The sequence below is a fragment of the Dryas octopetala genome, chromosome 9 (assembly GCF_963921425.1).
Source record: "Dryas octopetala chromosome 9, drDryOcto1.1, whole genome shotgun sequence".
Classification (NCBI taxonomy): domain Eukaryota; kingdom Viridiplantae; phylum Streptophyta; class Magnoliopsida; order Rosales; family Rosaceae; genus Dryas; species Dryas octopetala.
In genome coordinates, this window is record NC_141374.1 from 1,346,047 (window position 1) to 1,367,670 (window position 21,624).

A 21,624-nucleotide genomic window follows, 5' to 3' on the forward strand; every position below is an offset into this window, starting at 1 on the left:
ACAATGCAGATTTATTTTGTATTGATAATTAGTAGCTAGTTGGGTAATCAATAATATGAAATTATGAATTTGCTTCCATAGAATATGGATATTATATATTATGTGCAAAGATGTGATACCCGATAATTTTGAAGATCTACATGGGTTCATTTGGTAACCTTAAGATGATCAACAAAATAACATACAATGGATAATATATGAAACAAGGCTAGTATTTAAAGTATTTGATGCAATTGTAGATCGGGTACGCTATTTTTGGATCCCTCACAGGGCTCTTTGATCTACTATTTTTCGGTTCTGTGTTGTGGTTATATACCTCCCTAACCTCCATGTAAGGTGTAGGAGGTTCCACCAATGGTGACCATTGAGGACCAAATGGCATACCTCTTGGAGAACTAGAAATGCTCCTCGAGGACTAAGACTCGTAACATTCTGGCCCTCATCGAGTGGTGGGCATGGTGTCGGCGCCTCTATACCATTAGGGAGATCAAATGCAACTAGCTCTTCCTCAAAATTATTGAAATCCACTGTATCTCCAACAATTTGATGAGAAGGATTAGCATATGAATGCAGTGGATGAGGATGAGCAGATGATGACTCTCCATTTTCTAAGGGACGATTGGATTTACTGGATGCGCTACTACCTTGCCTCATGATTGTTTATTTTAAACGCAAAATGCAGCAACCCATATGATTTTCTATCACTCTATGTAGAGATTACATATTTATAGAGTCTTAACTATTGAAACATTGTTGTCTAGAAAAATAATTGAAACACTGATGAGCCTAGACAAAATAGCTTGGTATGGAGTTCATTATTGTGAAATGGACAATTGGGTGACAGCTTTATGTCATAACACACAAGGCAAATAGTGGATTATACCCCTGATGTTTGATTGAGTACAGACCAATAATACATGTGTGAATTACGTTGAAAAAATAATTGAAATTACTAACTTGGTAAGAGAGTGTTCAGGAGCTAGTGCACCAGAGATTCCCACTGCATGCACCAAAGATTCCCACTGCATGCACCATCAACTGCTAAGTGCAGGAACTTTATTCATTTCAATGAGATATAGTCAACATTCGTATGATAAGCAAGCATGTGCATGGAGTGTAGTGTAGTGTTGATTGTCATTTATTTCTACGATATATGCACCATAAACCATTCAATGCTCTCACTCTGCCACACTTGACATATAGAAAAAATAATCATGCCTAAGAAAGTTAGAACCCCAATTAATCTTAATGTTTATCGTGAGTTATGGTTTGAAGACTCAAGTTATGATACACCACCCTCGGATGCGTGCTCGCAAACTGATTCAAGTGAGAATTCTCATAAAATGAGGGATTTCCAAAATTCTGTGTTGGCGAATTGGGTACTAGCAACTCTACACGTTCTTCCTCACTGAAACGGCCTAGGTGACACCAACTTCTTTGGAGAACCAATTCCTGGCCAACGATCTGCAAATGACAGGTTAGTTCATGCTAAGAAAGGTAATCAAATTGCTAAAAAAATGTCGAATTCGATTATGGATATACTAAGCGTAAGAACAAAACAGTAAGTAATGCACCATGTTGAAAAAGAAATTGTAAGCATAGGTCCTTTTTCTCCTACACCCAAAGAGGCTTTTATTAGTAACTTATATTAGTAAAACCTAAGGTTCTGTAAGGATTAATTATTGCTTGTTCTAATATTTTGATTATGTTAGTATCTTGCTTGTTAAATCATTGGTTTTATTGTCATTGATGCACCAAAATGTTTTCCTTGAATTGGACTTCATGCATTTCATTATGCTTGTTCATTGTATAATAAATAAAAAAACGTTAAAGGGCATGTATTTATGTGGTGTTTAGGTTCGATTGCACAAACTTCATATTTTTTTTTTTTAAAAAGGAAAAAAAATAATAAAAGCAAAAGAGAACCGGACCTCTCTTGAGAAGACCGGTCCTCCAGAGGCGATCCATCATTTCTGCTTGAATTGAGAACCGGACCTCCAGGGGCAATACTTCAGCATTGTGCTTCTAATTTGACAAAGAACCGGACCTCCTTTTGGAGGACACAAAATTCATTTAAATTAAAAAAAAAATGGAGTACCGGACCTCTCTTAACAGGTCCGGTCCTCCAGAGGCAATCCAATTTTTCTGCTTCAATTGAGAACCGGACCTCTATTTTGAGAACCGGACCTCCATAGGTCATTTTTTTTTTTCACCAAAATGTTCCGTCATTTTTTTTCATTTATTTTTTCTCTTTCTTTCCTGCGTGTTTCGTGTCCCATGCCCCCCTCTTTCTCCTCTACGTTACTCCTCTTCTCTTCATTCTTTCTTATTTTCTTCTCTCTTCCTCCTCCCAATCCCTCATCAAATCACATTTAATCTCAAAATTTCTTCTTACCTCTCACTTTTCGGCCCCTTCTGAAGATTACCCATTGATTTGTGTTGTTATATTTTGTGTTCTTCACCAAGGTATTTCTCTAATTTTCGACAATTTCTTCCTTCTCCTTAAACAGTATGTTAATTTATTTTTTATGTTTTCTAACTTGCTTTGTCTTCTTTGTTGCTTGTTTCTTCGTGGTTCCACTTATTTTCTGAAAATGTTCGAAATGGATGTTATGGCTTGTCCTCTCGGGTATGTGTTCTCTTTCTCGAAACATACAATTTATGTTTCTCTAAACTTGCTTGGGACCATGTGTTTGTTTGCTGGTTTGTGTTCCCTTGTGTAATTTGTTGGGATTATTTGTGGCTAATGAATACTGGAATTGTTGGGATTATATGTGTTTTTGCATTTTGTTAATTGTCGTTGGGTTGTTGGTCTTATTCATCATCTTTGCTTGATGGTATGGCTTGTTATAATTTTGTGGTGACTAGTTTAATGGCCCCTAAGAAAGCATCCTCTCAGCAGCCCATTGCCAAGAAACGGAAATCTCAAGCGAGTTCTTCCGACCCTCAGAAAGAGACTCCTATTCCTAAGGATTCCCCTAGTCAGTATAGACGATTTCGCAATGCGGACTGTGAAGCCCGTTGGGGTGTGATAGAAGAGAGAGGTTTTATATCTGAGCGTCCAATTGTCATTCGAGAGATGAGTGCTGCCTTCATGAATATTTTAACGGCACGTGGTTTGCGACCATATGTCGAATCCTTCCCTCAATACAATACCAATCTTGTTGGTGAGTTTTATGCCAACTTTCCTGCCGATTTCAAAGTAACTAAGGATTCACATGTGTTTCTTCGGGAGCACAAATGTATGATCACTCATGATGACATTCGTAGTGGTTTGTCAACTACCCTCCTCTGGAAAAACTGATTATAAAAAGTTTCTTAAGTTCACTTTTTCTTTATCACGGGAACACATTATCACCACTCTTTATGATGCACCAACATTTGTTCCCCCTGCCTCTCATCGCGTCATCTCTGGTTCTTGCACACAACTATTCCGTATGCTATTTATGTTTGTTCGATGCAATGTTTATCCCACGAGTCAAAAATCCCGCATCTCTGATGAAGCGTGTAGGTTGATGATTGCCTTGAATACCCCGATGTTCCTGTTCCTTTGGAGGACATCATTTTCACTCATCTTGTGGAATGTGGTCGCATGGTCAAAAATGTGAATTCTCAACTTTCGTTTCCTTGTCTCATCACTCGCCTTGCCGAACGTTCTGACATTCCTGTGATGGATGATGATCCACTATGGGATCCGGATGGTCCGATTGACGGATGGGTTTTGCGCAAAAATGATGCTAACTCCCGGTCTGTGGTGGCTCAAGTTCCTGAGGCGATTCCTCCAGCTCCTACTACTCCCTCTGAGCCGTCTTCTTCTGAAGTTCTTGCTGCACCTGACTTTGTCTCCATCATGGAGCAGCTTGACCTTGGATTCTCAGCGGTTAACTCTCACATGGATGCTTTTGATAACCGCATGGATGCATTTCAGCAGCGGTATACTGGGGATCTGCACGACATCCACTCGACCCTAAACGAACTAAAGGATCGCTTACCTGATTTTTATCCTTAGTGCTTCTTGTATTAGGCCTTTGGTTTTTCCTAGCCAAAAAGGGGGAGATGTAGTGTTTTTAGTTAACTTTGGGATCTTATTGAACTGATTCAATGGTTGTAATATTTTGTTGTGCTTCAATTCTTAATTCACATTGAATCCTTTCTATTTTGCTTTCCATTTATTTCCCTTGCTTTCCACAGGTTGTGTTTGTTTGTAATTTCTATTATTTGCAAGTGCAAGACTTAGTATAGGTTTATGTCCTTAAATTGTGTCTTGTGTCTTGTATCTTTATCTATAAGAGGTGTTGTCTAGGAAACGTGGAAGGGGGAGATTTGTAAGTGTACTCGTGTTTGTTTTTAAGGCTTGAGGACTGGACCTCACCATGTGACGACCAGACCTCCAGTAAGTCGATTAGAAATTTCTGGGCTTGAGGACCGGTTCTCTCCCTTGAGGACCGGTCCTCCAGTACGTGTGGCTCAGAAATTCTGGGCTAGAAGACCGGTCCTCTCTATTCAGGACTGGACCTCCATTAAGTGTGACTCTGAATTTATGGTCTTCAGGACCTGTTCACTTCCTTGAGGACCGGATCTCCAGTAAGCCTGGTTCTGAATTTTTGGGCTTGAGGACCAGTTTTCTCCATTGAGGACCGGTCTTCCAGTGAGGGTGGCGCTAAATTTATGGGCGAGAGGTCCGGTTCTTTCTATTGAGGACCGGACCTCCATTAAGTGTTACTCTGAATTCTTGGGCCTCAGGACTGGACCATTCACATTGAAGACCGGTCTTCCAGTATGCCTAGCGCTGAATTTATGGGCTAGAGGACCAGTTCTCTCTCTTGAGGACCGGACCTCCAGTAAGTGTTACTCTGAATTTCAGGGCTTCAGGACTGGACCCTTCACATTGAGGACCGGTTTTCCAATAAGCGTGGCGCTGAATTTATGAGCTAGAGGACAGGTCCTCTCTCCTGAGGACCGGACCTCCAGTAAGTGTTACTCTGGATTTCTGGGCTTCAGGACTGGACCTGTCCATTGCGGACCGGATCTCCAGTAAGCGTGGCTCTGATTTTATTGGCTTGAGGACCGGTCCTTTCCTTTGAAGACCGGTCCTCTAGTTAGTGTGGCTCTGTATATCTAGGCTTGAGGACCGATTCTCTCAATTTCAGACCAGACTTTCAGTGACGATTCCACTTGCTGGCAAACTTTTAAAATGTTTTAAAAAGTGATCTTTAAGATCCTAGAATTATTTTAAATGGGTTTGGATGTTTTATCACATGAGGATGTTTGTTTATTAATTGATCAAGTAAATGGAAACTTAATTAAAGATTTGCTTATGATTTTTTTGCTGTCTTCACTTGATGTCAAAATTTATTAACAGCTCACTCACAGCTTACATGAGATTGTCGTTTCCCACTGCATATTAGGAAGCACAAGCAACATGAAGATGGAGCTGTTAATCCAAATCCGAAACCTCGCAAGGTTCGACTGAAGAAAAGAGCAAACAGGGCGAGGATCACTCGGCCAGGAACCAACTTAGATGATACTGACAGTGATTACAAAGAATATCTGAGGGAGACCTACGGATTGGAGTCAGGAAAATAGCTCAAGAGCATGAAGTTTGCCACTGCCCAAAAAAGTTGCTGACTTGACTGTGTTACCTATATCATGCATATATCCATGAATGTAATATATGTTTGCTACTTGTGACCATATTAGTAGCAATGACTGGTTTTATTTAAATGTATTATTAAGACTGCAGAAAAAGTGTATGTATTATGTTTTATTTTATGCTATATATTTTGCCTAGTAGTCTGATATAGGACAAGCCATACCTACATGCCGCACAACAACCCATCCTCTTCTTTCATCCAACCCCATACATTGGAATATAGTAAGCATATTTTAATCTAACCCCAGCCATTGGAATACATAAAGTAAAAATATCCATTACTGTTTGAGGGATGAAACTAAAGGAGGCAACTCAGAATGGTTGGAGGGAAACAATAGGAATGAATTGCTGTACTGAATGATTGGCGCCTATTTTTACACCGGTGTGAGTTTTTGAATGCATTATGACACATATTGGAAAACTGTGAAATATGGAAAATAAAGTGCAAGGGTTTATTTTTTCAATAATAGCAGGGTGATATATTTTATTTCCAAAATGAAGGTTTTGAAATTTGCCGCTATATTTTTAAGAGCTCTAAAAATCATTATCCCTCCATTAGGTACATATATTCTCCCTCCAATTATTTCAGATATTTTGGAAAGTTTTATTATTTTATAATGGGTGAGATTATTTTATTGTAATTTAAGTGGAATTAGGGTTTTTTTTTCTATTATAAGCCAACTTTGCTTTTAGGACCCATTATAAACCCATCACCTTCGTTAAGACCACCCAGTCGATACTCACCTAAACTCCAATGTTCCCTGTTCAGTTCCACCTGATGAATCAGGGTAGGCGTTCTTGTTGATCGGCGCCATAGTGTGCGAATTTCTTGGTCAGTTGGAGCTTAAATATTCAGTGGCAAATCGGGACTATGCTTGTTTGCCATTCTTGAAGGTAGATAATACTCTCTCACAATCTCTTTCGCTCTCTCTGAATAACCCCATGTCACTAGCTCTGTCTATCTCTCTAAATATATCATTCGCCTTGTATAGCTTCACATATGGGGAATTTTCATGAGTTCTGTATGTTTGGGTCCTTGAAATATATTTGATTTGGCATATATGCTTGCTTATATTGACTATTCCCCATTGGTGTTGTTGTTTGAGCTAATATTCATGGTCACTCTGGCTTTGTTTTCTGCAATTATTTAACTCATTAATCAGCCACTTGTATACATTTGAAGAATTGGGCTTCTGCGGTAGAACAACTTAATCAGACACTCAGAAAGTCAGTTCAAAATATTTTCAAGAAATGGAAAACTTTGGTAACCAAACTTCTGACTTCTGGTAAAAATCGTAAACAACATAACAATGAAAGTGTGCTGAAGATTTAGATTTCATTTTAAATCGAGTTAATTAACCACATGGTTTAGGACAAATCTAACAATCACTTATTCACATTTGTAATTGTTTTTTATTCTATACAATCAAGTGAAGAATACTTTTAATTTGTACAGGGGCATTGTTCTTTAAATTGTTGTACAATCACTGTGTTCCATAATCCATGCGCACAAGTAGTACGTTGTGTCATGAAATGTTAGTATGCTGAGATATGAACAACTACCATATTGACATTCAGGGAAAAAACACAGTAAAGTTTATTTGAATGGTAGCTTGATATAAGAGATTTGTTATTTGTTGGTTAGGATTAGTTATACTTATAAGATAATCCATACCCAATTTGAAATCCTTGTAAGATCATGTCAGCTGGAATATGTTTCAAACTTAAACCTTAACATATTATTTAACTATCATTTAAATATTTGTGGGAGAGAGAGAGAGAGATTAGAGAATACCAGCTAGCCTTGACAACACAGGAGGATGGTGAAGGGAGGCAGATTGAGAACAGAGTAAGGTAGCAAATTAGAGTCAATATAGAACAGAGTAATGTCTATTTGAATATTTATCCACAGTTCCCACTATGCACTTCCTCATTGCTTTTTTTCTTTTCTGGGTGTCTCACCAACTTTTACTTTTTCAATTTCAGGATTAATGAACTTTCAGCCTTATTTCAGTACTTGTTTTCATTTTTATTAATTACTATTAGTTGATCACACCAAAGATGGTGAATTTAGTTATCACTCGCCCTTATATCTAGCTTCATCTATGGTGAATTTCCATGAGTTATGTACGTATGTTTGCATCTTTATAATTTATTTGATTTTTAATGTTCTTTATTAGTACAGATGCTTAATTACTACGTACCCCATACTGGACCTTTGTTCACTAACCTAGCACAAGACCACGAGACCCAACCTCCACTAAATGGCTATGATTTAAGACAAAGCGATGACATTATGTACACATTGCTTAGAGGTGTGAATGATGATACCACACACAACGTTAATGAAACTGAGAATGAGATAGTTGTCCAAACTCAAAATCAAACCAATGGATCGAGCAATGCAGTGGGTTTCTCAACTTGCCAACCAAATGAACTTTTGGTTGAAAATAGTGAATCATCGAGGCCAACAAATGATGTGGGGAATGAAACGGGCACTGATTCGCAACAAGGTAAGCGCAAGAGATTAGGAGGAGGAAAAAATAAGAGAAAATTTGCTATAACGAAACTAGAGAAGTTGGTATTCAATGAACATGGGCAGGCAGTTGAACCAGATGACCTATGTGCAAACTTTTCAAGATTTGTGGGGATAATAGCAAAAAATGCCTCTTACTTTCCAATCAATGTGAAGTCGTTCAGATTGTTTAAAAGGGAACCAAAGTGGAGAAAGCTTGGAAGGCTGTGAAGGTAAAGATCTCTTTCACCAGGCCAATTGTTTCAGTATATCAAGCATTATAAATTTATTCATGTGCTCATGTATGATGCGTATGTACAAACACATTATGCAGGAAGCTCTTGACTGGTCGGATCCGGATACATTAGCTAAGGATGCAGCAATTGAAAAGATAACAAAGGCAAAGTTGAATGACCGTTGGAAGAAATTTAAGCATGATCTTAAGGTGGAATGGTACTACCCAAATGTCGGTACAGATGCTAGGTGGATTTGCAATGATAATCGTGTTAACATTAACCAATGGCGCTTGTTGGTGGCTGATTGGGACATAGAGAAAGAGGTAAATTAAGGCTTAATATTTGAATTCATAATTTCGGCATTCTCATGTAGGTGGAAAAAATTGACATTGTCATTTGGATTTTTGTACACAGAAATACTCAAGGATAAATAAGAGGAATCGAAGGCAATTGAGGCTGCATCACACCACTGGTACACAAACCTTTGCCCAAAAGCGACATGCATGGGTGAGTTTTTAATACATTACCTAATGTTGAGGGTTAGTGTGAAAGAATTTGGCAATTTCTCTGACAGTAAGATTGATCAGCCAATTATATATGGGGATGATAGTTTTGAACAGTGTAAGATTATTTTATGCTAGTTTTGGCATTATCTAATTTTGTTCTACTTCATATAGGATATTTAACTTTAGTGATGCTTGCTTCCTTAATAAATATAGTACAAATGCATAGACCAAAGTAGTGGTGTATTTTTTCATGATCATGTTTATTTGCTGCTTGAAATCCATAATAGTGTAGAAAGGCAAAATTATATGGCCTCAAAAGAAGAATCACACACATTTACATATTAAGTAATTATCCTGAGATTGCTTATGCTTTGAGCAAGCCACTGGTCATGTTAACATTTATCTACATAATGATTACAATTATGATAAAGATGCGATAAATTTAGACTATTGATTTTCCACTAAGAAATGCGAAAGAAGTATATTGATAGAAGTAAATTGAGTATATTTCTTGTTTATTTTTTGGTGATGCTTTGTCTAATTTTTCAATTCTTAAATATTGGCAGATAGTGATGGTAGAAAAATAATTTGCATTTATCTATTAGGTGCATGTTTTCATTATTAATTAAGTACTTGGAACATGTGTCTATTATGGCTGATTTTGTGCAGAAACGTGATCACCCTGGTGAAGTGCTTGACCGTATAACATTCTTCAAACTCATCTACAGCCGCAAAGTGAAAAATCAACTCAAGCCGGTTAATGAAGAAGTCGCTAAACATTTTGTAAGTGCCTTAGTAATTAGATTGTAGTATATACACATGTCAATACTACTAAACTGAGCATGTGGTGTTGTCTTTTTTGTTTTAATGCAGGATGAGTTGACTGCACTTGAGCAGAGGGAGCAGGAGAAGGGAAGGGAAATTACGCCAAATGTTCGTGATGAGTTGTATGCAGAGCAATTTGGGCCTGAAAAACGCAATACGTACTGTCCACGGCTATGGAGTTGGAGTTGAATGGAAAGATGTACCTGGAATTGTTACACAGAGAAGGGGATTGTCACGACAAGTCGAAGTGTTACAAGCTCAATGTGATCTCCAACAAATTGCTGCAGAAGAAGCACTTAAAGCAGCAGAAGAAGCGCGTGCAGAAGTTGAAAGAATCAAAGTTGATGCAGCTAGGAAGGAACAAGAAGCAAGAGAGAGAGATGAATATTTTCGAAACAAGATGGCTGAATTTGAAGCCCGTTTGAACAATCCTTTAGTTGCTGCTATTTCAGGTGCAGGGGTACAAGCACTCCAAGGGCTGAATGTGCAGGCTTTGGTACAGATGTTGTCAAAAGCTTCAGCCACCAAAGAAGCTCAAGCAACCCCACCAGTTGATGCCAATCCAATGTTGATGATAGGTTTCGATGTCTCTGATATGGCCGTGGACAATGCGAACACAGCAAATGATGAGTTTCGCAGCCCATGATTGGATCCAAGTATGGTTATAATTTTTTGGATAAGTGTTGGTAGCATTTTGGTTTAGACAGGTGAATTCTAGCCCCTTTTGTGAAAATGATGGTGGGGACTTAAGTATAGATTATATTGCTAGAACATAGTGATATGATGGGTTTAGGAACTTACTGGCTTAGCTGTTGGGTAAAAATGTTATTTTGGAATTGATATGTGGTAGATGATTTCTTGAGCATGCCAACCCTTTCATAATAGTTAGATTGTGAATTGCTTGTAAGAAAGGGGTAGGAATCATATTAGTGAACTTAGATTGGGTATATTTTGGATGTAAATAGGCAAGTTATTTTGTTGAACAAACTAATGTAATTATAGACTCATCAGTATTGTGAAGCAAATGTCTGAAAGTTGAATGTTTTATTTATCATGGCAATTTAAACTTTTTTTATGGCTAAAATTATAGTTTATTAATAACTAATTGTTCAATACATAAGCATTATTATAAGCATTATTATAAGTATATATATTATTTGATATTATTGTATATGAAACAATATATGAGCAATTGTATATATATTAGTTTTATATATTTAATGGAAGTATGGCACGGATACCTGAAGGTGAAAGGCAAAGGTCATTTAACTCAATATACATGAATAATTCGTATACAATATTTATATGTTTTTCATGTCACAGTATGCCATATTTTAATATTATTTAGTGTTTCACGGTTATACAACCATGAGAGCATGAAAAGGAGTGGCTTCTTCATCGTCCAGCGGCTTCTTTCCTTTAAGCCACTTTAAGCCACTTGTATATATCAGCTTGGCTCAAGTATATGAGCTTGGCTGAAGTATGCTAATGAGAATGGTGTGGGACCCGGTCTGAATGGGCTCACGGTTAGGTAAACCGTGACATTGTCACAATAGATACCCCTCCCAATCGCACCACCGCACAAACCATGACTAGAACAGCAATAGGCACTGCAAACTGTGCCCTTTGAGACTAATTGGCATTGTTTGGTGGGTGTGCCTGATGAAGGATTTTGCAGTAGTGCATGGAAGCTAGCTAAACTCCACCTGGGTTATTCCCATGTCTAATAAATGTAGTAATCTCAGTTTATTATTAGGCCATGTTTGGTAGACTGTATAAGACACGTGATAGTATAATATAATACTTCAGCATATGTTTGGTGTCATCATTTTAAAATTTAGGCACCTGATGAATTTATTCGGTCAACACCTCTAATACAGTAGACACATGTTTAACTAATACACCCTGGGAACACTGTTCTATTTTATATTGGGCTTAACTTGGATTAAGCCCAACAACACACTCGCTCTCTACGACCTCCCAAATCGAACGTCGTGACACGACCTCCCAACTCGAACGCTTCAACCCTCCCAAATTGTTGCGACCATCAATAGCTCTCTGCGACCATCGTCTCCAGTAGCTAGGTATCTCTTTCTTTCTCTCTTTTTCTCTCTCTTTTTCTCTCTCCTTTGTGTTGATTTTTGTGATGATCTGTGTGAGCTATGGATGACCTAGGGTTTTTTGTGATGATCATTGTGAGCTATGAATGACTTAGGGCTTTGTGTTGATTTTTGCTAATCTGTGTGAGATGTGGATGACCTAGGGTTGTTGTTTGGGTCTGTGCATTTGGGAAAATGTTTGTAATTTGTGTCATTTTGCTGACAAGATTTCTAAGCTGTCTTTGGAGAACAATTTGGAGGCCTTAACCAACCCAGATATTTACGTTTTATATATCAATAAAAAGCCCTGGATGTCTTCTTTCCAACCATTTATTATATGCCTCAATCCACGCTCTAACCAAAAAGTTATGCCTTACATAATGAAACTGACTCAGTTCTCCTTGGGTGCAGTTTTGGGCTGACTTTGAAATTCAAAATGAACACCTTAGAAGTCTTCAAATGTCATGAAATTTAACCTGGAGTAACTTCAAGGTGTTAGCTTCTATCTCCAATTGAATTTATGTCAAAATCTATTAAGGAGAATAAATGTTGAAATTTCTCATTTTATTGCTCAGAAGCTACAAACACAAAACTAAATGAAATTTTAAGTTTTAATTAAATGAACTCACAAAAACTAAGTAAGAGGAATATAAAATGATGTGAATTTATGAGCATATCAGCCGTGCAACTGCCTTCGGCCGAGAGACCGGCGTAGAAATAATGTGTTTGTGATGCTTTGCGCCGAAATCTAACCCTTTTCAAACGATTGTAAACGAGCAAAGAACAAAAACTCACCGAAGGTTCTTCCTGCCTTGATCCTCAAAGACTTTAAAAATCGTTGGTTTTAGTGACTGTGTTCTCGAACTCGTAAGTGCGAAGAATTATCTCTTGAGTAGTAATAATGAACTTTAATGAAAAAGGTGTGAATAATTTGATTATCACAAAAATGAGTAACAATAGTAGTTCTAACAACAAATCTCATAGTAGACAAACATGAAAATCAAAGAATAATACCCTGAACAAGATTAATACTAAGGAAAAGTAAACCCTAGCAGAGCTAAAAACAAGGAACAATGAGCTTGAGAGCTTGAGGACTTGAAGAACACGAGATGCTTGTAATCTTGAGAATTCTGAGAATTTGTGTTGAATTGATTGTTGAAAGTTGTGTATATTGTTGAGAGAGAGTTTTTCCTCTGCTAATGCCTCTTTATATAGTGATCATCATCCTTTCTTTCAGGAACTCCTTATATTTGAACTAGGACTCCTTGCTTGCTTTTCCTTTCTTCACGCCAAAGTCATCCTACTACTTTTCTGATTTAGAACTCCTAGTCCATCAAGGAGAACCTTGGCGCGCCTAACAAGGAAACTTCTGAAATTTGCACTCTTTCTGACTTGGGCTTGGGTTGGTGGATTTCAACTTATACAAAACTTGGGCCTGGCCGTGATCTCAGCCCAAGACCAAAATATGGTGTAAACAAAAATTAAAATGTATAAGGGTGCGTTTGGTAACGTTTTACAAAACGGTTTTTCATTTTACAAATTCAAAAAATGACAAAAATGCGTTTGGTTGCCGTATTGAGAAACAGATTTTGAAAAACACAAAATAGAATTTCTAGTTTACAGTGTAAATTCAGAAAACGACTAAATGATGTTTTCAGTGAATTTAGAAAACATAGATAACACAAATACAAATTAAAAAAAATTACAACTGAAAAAAAAAAAATAAATGTGATCTGCACCTCCTCCCCACCTAGCCAGACCCACCTCCGGCGGCAGCCCTACCCCCTGCCGCTACCCACCTCACCCATCTCTCTTCATCTCTCCTCTATTTCTCTATTTTTTTTTCTCTCTCTTCCCATCTCTTAAAATATATACTTTGTAATCCCTCTATAGTTTCCAATTTCCGCTTCAATAAACGGATCAAGACTCTCCGTAACATCCATAGCAGGAAGCTCACGAACCTTAACAACTTTTACATAGAGAAAATACATATGTTCAACTAGATCATAGGTGCTTGCAGTGTTGTCTCCATTAATAATACGGCCACCAACAACTCTTCCACCTCCAAGGTAGTCGCGCCGGCCGAGGTGGGTTGGGTTTTATAAAACTTTTCTTCTTTTTAATTATATATTTTATGCAATTGATTAATAATAATTTATAATTAATATATTTTGTGAATATAATTATTTGGTTGTAATAATTGGTTAATATCAAATGTGTTTTCATTATTTTTGTTTTATATAATTGTTTTTCAATTACGCTACCAGACGCCTTCTCATATTTTGAGAATGCAAAATTTAATTTGTCATTTTCATTTTACAATACAGTTTTTAGAAAATTGTTCCGTAAAACGTTACCAGACGAGCCCTAAATGACCAAAAAAAAATGGGGATTAACAACCTGAAACGTAGTACCGCAAGGGATGGGGAGTGGTTTGCTTTTGTTTACAAGGGGAGGATGATTATATATATAGGTTTATGGTAGATGTATTTTCATTGGGCAAAAAAAAGGCCAGAGTTCACTTTTGGTCCTTGTAGTTTGAGTTAAGTTTTGCTTTGGTCCCTGTAGTTTCAATTGTTATGATTTTGGTCCTGTAGTTTATAAATTGTATCAATTCAAGGATATCTTAGCATTTCCGTTCATCAAATCGTCAAACTTTTTGTGCTTTTGGTCATGTACTTTACAAACCATTTCGATTTTGATCATGTATTATACATACCGTTAGTGATTTAATGATTAATTTAACAAATTAATTGACAAAAATGTTAACATGTTCTTGAATTGCAACAATTTGTAAACTACAAGATCAAAATCATAACAGTTAATTGAAATTACAGGGACCAAAATGGAACCTAACTCAAACTACAAAGATCAAAAGTAAAATTAAGCTGTACAGTCAGTTAACTTTTTTTTCATTGATTAAATGGTCGGTTGTGTTTGCGTTTAGGCTAAACTGTGAGACAATTGATCCAATCAACATCTGGAAGCTTTAAAGAAACCTCACATAAAATTTTGGTTATTTATATTTCACACTCTCGAAACTCAAACTATAGGAGTATACATCAATTTTCACTTTGGTACTTGTAGTTCAAAAGGTTTTAATATCCACCCTAACATTTGTGGCATATTGTAATGCACTTCCTTCATTAAGTTTTCCATCAATTTTGCAAATGTTGCATTGTTTGGATTCCATATTACTATGTTGCATACAATTTATGATATAGAGAAAAAAAAAAAAATTAGGCTCACATACAAATACATCTACTAATTATAGAAGGTATTTCAAGTTGGTGTGGAAAAAAAAAAAAGCTTTCAAATTCATGCATTAACTAACAAAAAAACGTTAAATGTTATGCTAGACATTTAATGACTTGGACACCAAAACTATGCCATGTGGCCAAAACCTAATAAAATAGGGAGATGATTTTGAAATTCTAGTTTCTCCACATGCACTCCCTTTCTTTTTAAAATATTTTTTATATCTATATATCTTATCTTCTATTTATATAAAGCAAAGGCTCCCATTAGGTGAAATTTTCAAATATTCCCAAAAAACCATACTCTGTTTAAATTTGTTAAAACTTAATGATTTCATTATTAAAGAGCAAAAGAGTAAAAAGACAGTAAAATAAAAAATAAATCAAGTTTTTATTTTCTGGCACACTCCCACTCCCACCCCCAAACAGATTTTATAATTTTTTCAGACCCGCAGCATCGCGCGAGCAAGAATACTAGTAAGATCTAAATGTGGTTTTGCTTTAAGAGACTTGGTTATTTTCTTCCAGATCAAAGACTCATTTGCATAAGCAATTGACGCACTAATATTATTCATTATGATTCTCTTTCTGTTTGTGTGGGTCTGCGTGCATGAACTAATTTGAAAACCTAAAAATGGAGAGGTGGCAATGAAATGGAAAAACAGTAATTCGTTTTGTTTAGTGAAATGTGGCTGCTGATTATGTGTGAGTTGATTTAATATTTAGCTTTTACACTTAAGCATCTCTTTTTTACAATCCCAAATAGTTCAAATAAGGTGACTCAAATATCAGTCAAGATCTAATACATTAATCCATACAAATAACTTTCAACTTTTGTGTTATTGAACTTATATAAAATCTGCATACAAATTGTCATAATCTTCAATTGCATTGTCATCCAAGGAATAATAAACCAAATAGCAGAGGTCCTCACCAGGAGGGCAATATTGAGTCCAATTCTATTGGTTTGAACAAGAACATGGCTCTTTTTATCATAGTTGTGTACTGAAACATAATTTACTATTAAAAAGAATATTTAAAATACATACAAAAGAAAAAATCAATTCACACGCGCTCACCGAGATGGTAGACATTAGTTAATTATAGATTTAACTTCAAATTTTGTGATGTGTTCAATTTAGTGATAGGTCAATTTAGCAATGGTCCAAATACATTTAGCACCAATTCAAGAAATTAAATTTACATTTAGCAATTATCTTATTGAGATTTATATATATTTAGTCACAATCAGTAATAGGTCTGTCAAATAGAGCATCAAATTTTAGACCATCAATATGCCGGGCACCCACAAAAACATAGCATCCACCCAAACCATAAACAAATAAATTCAACAGATGCACAATAAAAAGAGCCAATTGACACGCGCGAGAGTTCGAGAGGCTAGTATTTTTATTAGTTGAAGTCCCAAGTTTACTCTTATACTTTTTTTTTTTTTCCTAAAAGACTTCATCTTATTCACAAAACTTTTCATTTCTACTGAGATAAACTCACCAAAGAACTTGGCAACTGTAAGTTCTTGACCATACAAATACAATAGACCTCTTTTATGCATATATATATATATGTATATAAGGATATAACATGCATATGGAGGATGTTACATAAAAGACAAGTTTGCCCTTAATATTAGAAATATATGAAAACATACAATATGTTTATCAAAATGATTGACGTTTTAGGGCATATTCCAACAGGTTTCGAGTTCTCTAAAGATTTACACATTTTCCCTGAATAATAAAAAACGTCCGAAAAAGTAATTGTTTACCTATTTTTCTCCAACTTTTTAATTTCCAAAAATTCAATCCAACTTCTATAAATCACTATAATTAATTCGGGTATACGTAATCAAGGTCTGACTTCAATTATAATCAAGGTCTATCCGAATAAATCCAGGAATACCTAGAACTGTAACCCAATCTAATAAAAATAATAAATAAAATTCTAATGATCTTAAATAAATTTTAGAAAAATACTGTAAGTTCAAAATAAATTAAGAAAAAATTATAGGGCGTCACATTACCCTACGTAGATGTAGCCTCGGATGAAACAGATAAATTCAATCGTGTTATCATTTTATGTCGACATTATTTACATTTGACATTGATTACAATTTTTTGGCATCAAAACTAAGAATCAAACTAAGAAAGAAAGAAAACAAGTGAAAGAAAACAAGGGATACCCCACACATGTAAGGAATTAGTGCAAATAAAAGGGGCCAAATATTTGTTTTTTCTTCTTTTATTTGTATTATAATGTAAAAATCTTACTATTATAAATCCAAAAGAAAGGTTTGGTGTTACAAGCTCCACCAAAAATAGAATTACCTAAAATACCATTCATTTAACAAATAGTCACATAAACACAACCTAATAAATGAGAGTATAATTGTAAAATACAACTATTTAAAAAAAATATACACCCCACCAAATTAAAATGTTGAGAGAGTGGTAAGAAGTTATAAAACTGAGTACAAAATACCAACAAAAAAAAAATCACAGTAAACATGCCAATTGTCATGTGCAAAACATGTGCCAAGAAGCTAGTATAAATAAATATGTAACAAAAAGAGAAAAATCTATAGAATCAATCAAAATCCAAAGGGAAATGGCTGAAATTGTCATAATTTTTGTTATTTGAACAAAATTCATCACTTACTAAAATTCATGAGTTTTTAAAGATACTTGAATTTTTAAAAAATCTATTAAAATATGAGTTGGAGGGTATCTAGATTTCTATGAAATCTATTAAAATTATAATTAAGAACACTTAAATTTTTTTAGACTTTTAAAGTCCATCAAAATCTGAGTTGGGAACATTTTCCTTAAAAAATGAGAGGCGCCGATTAGGAGAGCGTGAGCCCACGTAGAGATCCGTAGGACTCAATATCCGACGGTTGGCATGCAAGAGGCTGGCACAATAACCGGTGATGACTGATGACGACTGAGAGGAGTATGGAGGGCCTGCATCACTTTATTTTCAAAACAGAAAGAATTAAGAAAGTGAGCCTCCTACTAATGAGTGATGATTCGAGGCGCCGTGTCGCTTTTACTAATTCCACACCAAGACCCCGACCAACCTCTCTAAATAAATGCTCTTTAATAAAATAAAATCTCATTTTAAATCAAATAAAAATTAAAATGAACATTTTATTTTTACGAGCGAGCTCTTTTCATTAAAAAATAAATTCCAATATTCAGTCTCATCTCAGAAGAATCAATCTCAGATTGAGCTTTTGCTTTCTTTCTTTCTTTAGCTCCAGTTATTATCGCTCCGATTATCTCTCAGATCGCTCGGTGCTTTGGCCAACGGTTCAATGCATATGTAAGTTTGCTTTTTCTCTTTCTTTTCTTTTCGCTTTTCAATTTATTCCAAATCAATCGAACGTGCCCATTTCCATATTACATCTTCGCTTCTATTTCGTTCGCTCTTAATTTCTCGGCAACCAAACACAACACAACACTCTTTTCTTTCTCTTTTTCTTTTTTTCTTTTCTGTCTGAAAATGTTGATGCGGATACTGCAGCAGTAAATCTCATTAGGATGTTGATTCCAGTGAGTTATTGCAACTTTTTGCTTTTATTCTATTATTTGCTTAACCATCGGCAGCCAAATGGACGAAATGTTTTCCTTTTTTTATTTGTAAAATTGCATTTGGATTTAATTTTTATTGGACCATTTAATTCTCAACGATTTCATTTTGTTTGTTTATTTTTCTGTTGGTGATTTTGATTAGGTCTGTTATTGTAACATTGGTTTATTCGAATTGGGTAATTCTTTGCTCACTGATTGGTTTCCGAGAAAACTGAGGAATAAACGACAAAAGCAATTCTTAATTTTAATGTTTGACTTGTGTTTGTCATTTATTTTTGTTTTAGGGTAAGTTTCTGTGTCATTTGGTGTTGAATATTGAAAATTCCAAGATTTAAATTTGCTAGCTTTGGTAATGAAATTGGAAATGCGTTTAGAGGCTGATAGGTTTCTTGTCCCGAGGACTTAAGTTTGAGTAATCAAATTTATTTTCATTTACCAAAAAGAGAAATGCTTAGATGTATAATGTTAGTTCCTCGTATTTTTTAATAATATATATATTTTGTTTTTTTATTTAACGACGTGATAATATGTCGAATTTGTTGCATATAGTTTCACTGATTGTATTCTATCTAGATTTTCGGGATTGCCATACATATATGTAGACATGTGCATTAGTATTTTCTCTTTGGGCGTGCACTCTTGATCAATATTTTATGCTTATGCTTTCTCTTCTATCAGGGTTCATGAATTTTGCAAGACAGCATGCTTTTGCTTGCTAATGACTAGAGAACATAATGTATTCTGAGAGACTGTCTGGCGAAGAATCTCTTCGTCAAAATTTTGAGGCTTTGAGCGTGTCAAAGCGTCTGATGAGAAGTGTTAGCCAAAAGCTGAGGAAGAAGAATCAAAAATCTGGAGGAGAAGAAGAGGATGATGTGAGGGGGATATCTTTGAGATGTCTTACTTTGTATGGTAGGGGTGGGGGTTGCAAAGTAGGCGCTGATACAGGTGATGATTTTGGGGATCCAAGTAACAGGAGGAGATCGAGTGCCAGTGAAGAAGGCAAGGGATACAGACCGATATGTGGCACTGAGGAATCTGGAGTGGATTGCTTCTCATATGGGGTGAGGGAGAGATTTTGGAAGAAACATAGCAGAAAGGATTTTGAGCTTGAAGAATCAATAAGAAATAGCAGAATGCATGTATTTCTTCCAGATGACATATTGGAAATGTGCTTGGTGAGGCTCCCACTAACCAGTCTCATGACTGCACGCCTTGTGTGCAAGAAATGGAGACACCTGACTACTACTCCTCGATTCCTGCAGATGAGACGAGAAGGTTCACATCAGAATCCATGGTTGTTTATATTTGGTGCGGTTAAAGATGGTTATTGCTCTGGCGAGATTCATGCATTGGATGTGTCTCTAAACCAGTGGCATGGGATAGCTGCTGATATTCTAAAAGGAAGGTTCATGTTTTCCGTTGCTAGTATCCAGGATGATATTTATATTGTTGGAGGTTGTTCTAGCCTGAACAACTTTGGGAGGGTGGATAGGAGCTCATTTAAGACGCACAAAGGGGTAATGCTGTTTAGTCCCTTAACTAAATCTTGGCGTAAAGTTGCATCTATGAAGTATGCAAGATCAATGCCTATTTTAGGAGTCTCTGAGGTCACTTCAGAAATTTCAATCATTCAAAGTTATCAAAATCGGCAAGATCGACGTATTCCCAGATCGCGGGTTGGTGGGGTGTCAGATGTTTATGAAGATCCTCACAGGCTTTCCCTGAGGCGTCAATGCAGATATGCTGTTGATGAAAATGAGTCTTCATTGTTGTCCAATAGAAAGTCATACAAGTTTATCAAACAGAAAAATGATCAGTCAGGCATGAAGGGTTATAGAAGGTTTGTGCTCATTGCTGTAGGTGGTCTTGGATCATGGGATGAGCCTTTGGATTCTGGAGAAATGTATGATCCTGTATCAAATAAATGGACAGAAATTCAAAGGTTGCCTGCAGATTTTGGGGTTGTTTGTTCTGGGGTTGTTTGTAATGGGATGTTTTATGTATATTCTGAAACTGACAAGCTGGCAGGATATGACATAGAAAGGAATTTCTGGATTGGAATCCAAACCACTCCTTTCCCACCCCGAGTTCATGAATATTACCCAAAACTGGTATCTTGTAATGGCCGCCTGTTCATGCTTTCTGTCTTCTGGTGTGAAGGGGATGGTCAGATAGGTCGGAGAAACAAGGCTGTCAGAAAATTATGGGAGCTAGATCTCATGTATCTTAACTGGACCGAGGTCGCAGTACATCCTGATGCTCCAATGGACTGGAATGCTGCATTTGTGGCTGACAGAAACCTGATATTTGGCATTGAGATGTTCAAAATATTTGGTCAAGTATTGGATTTTTTTACTGTATGCGATGTGTCTGATATGGGGATGAAATGGAGTCATATTGCAAGGAACCACGTTACTCATGAACTGGATGCTTCTTCGTGCATGACTAAATCGATGGCTGTGCTACATCTGTAAGTTGCAGACTGTAAAGTCCTCTGTATGTTGTAACTCACAGAAACAGAAAATTACACACGTGAACTCTCTCTCACAAGAGCATTTTGGGCGCACCTGATACCAGAAATCGATCCTTAATTCTTTTGGTAGAATCAATTTGTATCCTGGTGAGTAGATTTGGATGGAGTTTCTTAATAAAAACCCTGAATAGAGAGATACGTACGCTCATTTAGTCTTGGATGTAATTTATTCACCAACAATGCATAAAATTGTTTCTGTAATTTAAGTCTCACACTCTCACCTCTTTCTTTGTTGGACCTCATTGCGGTAGTTATATTGAATTTGTGTCCTGCTGTTGTTGATTTGTAGTGGTGGCTCTTATTTTTCAAATTGAGTTTCAACATTTTGGCAATACGCTTGATTTCAGTTAGGCATTCGGGGCTGGACCCCCTGGCGTTCGATCCAA

At 36.3% G+C, this 21,624-nt stretch overlaps 1 protein-coding gene across 1 annotated transcript; it reads left to right on the forward strand.

Annotated features, from left to right (window-relative positions):
• The first annotated feature begins 18,283 nt into the window (after positions 1–18,283).
• On the forward strand, positions 18,284–21,548 carry LOC147273087 (F-box/kelch-repeat protein At5g42350-like). Its single transcript, XM_086257534.1, has 2 exons — positions 18,284–18,433; positions 19,381–21,548. Exon 2 carries the CDS (start codon positions 19,437–19,439, stop codon positions 21,177–21,179), a length of 1,743 nt encoding a protein of 580 aa, XP_086113660.1. The 5' UTR covers positions 18,284–18,433; positions 19,381–19,436; the 3' UTR covers positions 21,180–21,548.
• Positions 21,549–21,624: the final 76 nt, after the last annotated feature.